At 69.1% G+C, this 2256-nt stretch overlaps 1 protein-coding gene across 1 annotated transcript in view; it reads left to right on the top strand.

Annotated features, from left to right (window-relative positions):
* Positions 1 to 614: 614 nt before the first annotated feature.
* The window catches only part of PRR4 (proline rich 4), a 2538-nt gene continuing 896 nt past the window's right edge, over positions 615 to 2256 (top strand). The window contains exons 1-7 of the mRNA XM_035312793.1: positions 615 to 619; positions 686 to 948; positions 1044 to 1127; positions 1252 to 1311; positions 1479 to 1588; positions 1683 to 1741; positions 2125 to 2256. Of these exons, the coding sequence (XP_035168684.1) occupies positions 615 to 619; positions 686 to 948; positions 1044 to 1127; positions 1252 to 1311; positions 1479 to 1588; positions 1683 to 1741; positions 2125 to 2256 (713 nt within the window). The remainder of the gene's footprint in view (positions 620 to 685; positions 949 to 1043; positions 1128 to 1251; positions 1312 to 1478; positions 1589 to 1682; positions 1742 to 2124) is intronic.

The following is a 2256-nucleotide window of genomic DNA, read 5'->3' as shown; positions in this document are numbered from 1 at the left end:
CTCGTGTCCCCGTGTCGGTGCGCACACGTCCTGTGTTGGTGTGCTCATGCGTCCCTGTGTCATTGCGCACATGTCCCTGTGTCCGTGCACACGTGTCCTCGTGTCCCTGGGCTCGTGTGGCAGTGTGAGGGCGTGCACACAGCACCATGTCGCTGTGCACGCCTGTCCCCGTGTCGGTGCAAACGCACACGCGGGCACCCCTGTGTTGCTGTGCTCACACATCCCGGTGTTGGCACACGCGGGGCAGAGCAAGCGCGTGGACGTGCCCCACGTCGCTGCATCGTGGTGGTGCCAAGGCACACGCAGACATCCCCGGTCGCCGCGTGCACGTGTCCTCGTGAGTGTGCACATGCAGCAGTGCAAATGCACTCGCATGGCGCCGCGTTGCCGTGCACACACATGCTCGAGCCGGCACGCGCACGCAGTGCTGTGGATGCACGTTCCTTCCACGCGCCGCCGTGCACGGCGCACTCCCCCCCGTGTCAGCACACGCGCGGCAGGGAAAGCGCCTGAGCTCGGCCCCATGCCGCGGTGCACACGCGTCCCCCGCCGCGCACAACCCGGGTGCAGCTGCACACTCGTGTCCCCGCCCTGGGGCCGTGCCGGGCGCAGTAATGCGGTGGGTGGGGGGGGGGGGGGGGGGGGGGTGAGGAGCCCCCCCCCCCCCCCCCCGCTCCCCCCCCAGCCGCGCCGGCCGTGACTCCACCGCCCAGCTATGCGGCCCGGGCCCTGCCAGCAGCCCCGGGGCGGGGGAGCCCCGGGTGACGTGGCCCGGCGGTGACGGCCGTGTGTCCCCCCCCCTCCAGGTGACCCACGGTGCCAGGGGCCTGGCCGAGACCACGTTCCCTGAGGACACGGTGGCCGACCGTGTTGGGGGCGCGCGGGGGCGGCGGTACTACGCCCAGCTCTCCGATGACGAGGACCTTCTGGCGGACGAGGCATCCGGGGGTAACGTGGCACGGGGTGGCACTGGGGGACACGCACACACGCGGGGCCGCATGGTCCCTGCGTGTCCCCGGGGGCTCACGGTGTTGCTCTCGCAGATGGCAGCGGGGAGTACGGCAGCGGTGACATGCTGCTGGTGACCGAGAGCACCCCGGCGCCCGGCGTCGGGCTGGCACCCACCGGTAAGGGGACGCTGCTGGGTGGCACCACGGGACACCGCGCTCCTCCGCGCTGCGCTCAAGCTCTGTCTCTTCTCCATCCTCTCTGCTCTCCTTCCTCCTCCTCCTCCTCCTCCTCGGCGGGCAGTGCCTGTGCCCCCGCCGGCGGGCATGGTGGTGGCCGAGCCCGAGGATGAGCCCCCGCTGAGTAAGTGCCACTTCTTGTGACCCCCCCGCCACCTTCCGACTCTTTCCCAGTGCCGCGGGCTGGTTTCCTTCAGTGGCGGGGGGCTGGCTGATGAGAGGGGTGCTGCTGGGGCTGGGGGTACCCGGGGGCTGTTTTTTGGGGTGCCAACGGCCTCTCCCCCCCTGCAGTTTATTTCCGGGCGCTGGTGAACTTCACCCACAGCATCGACTACAGCCCCCGGCTGGAGGATGCCAACTCGGAGGAGTTTCGGGAGGTCTCGGAGGCCGTGGTGGACACGGTGAGTGGGGGGCACCGGGGGGCACCCCCAGCCCGGGTTTTGGTGGGGGGCGCCCAAGGGTGCGCCCTCACCCCCTGTGCTTCCCCTCCATCAGCTGGAGTCAGAGTATTACAAGATCCCCGGGGACCAAATGGTCAACGTGGTGTTCATCAAGTGAGTGGGGGCACGGGGGGCAACGGGGAGGTTTGGGGAGGACGAGAAGATTTGGGGGTGATGGGGAGGCTCGGGGTGCAGGGGAGGCTCAGGAGGGATGGGAAGGTTTGTGGTGCAGGGGAAGTTGGGTGGGGTATGGGGAGGTTGGGGGACATGGGGATATTTGGGGAGCAGGGGAGGTTTGGGAGGGTGGAGAGGTTTTGGGGTGCAGGGAAGTTTGGGGGCACAGGGAGGTCTGGGGATGAGATGCTTTGGGGAGTGCAGAGGAGGTTTGGGGGCATGAGAAGTTTTGGGGTACAAGGGAGGTACGAGGTGCAGGGGAGGTTTTGGGGGTGCAGGGAGTTGGGGTGGGGGGCTTTGCGGCGCTGATCCCCTGCCCGCAGGGAGCTGGAGGGCAGCGTCTTTGTGGAGCTGGACGTGGGCTCCGAGGGCAACGGGGACGAGGCGCAGATCGGGGCCGTGCTGCGGGACGTGGTGGCTGCCGGCTCCATCGCCTCCTTCGTCACCTCGCCCGT

The sequence above is a fragment of the Oxyura jamaicensis genome (assembly GCF_011077185.1).
Source record: "Oxyura jamaicensis isolate SHBP4307 breed ruddy duck chromosome 21 unlocalized genomic scaffold, BPBGC_Ojam_1.0 oxy21_random_OJ72748, whole genome shotgun sequence".
NCBI classification, from domain to species: Eukaryota; Metazoa; Chordata; class Aves; order Anseriformes; family Anatidae; genus Oxyura; species Oxyura jamaicensis.
This window is presented reverse-complemented; position numbering and strand designations above follow the sequence as displayed.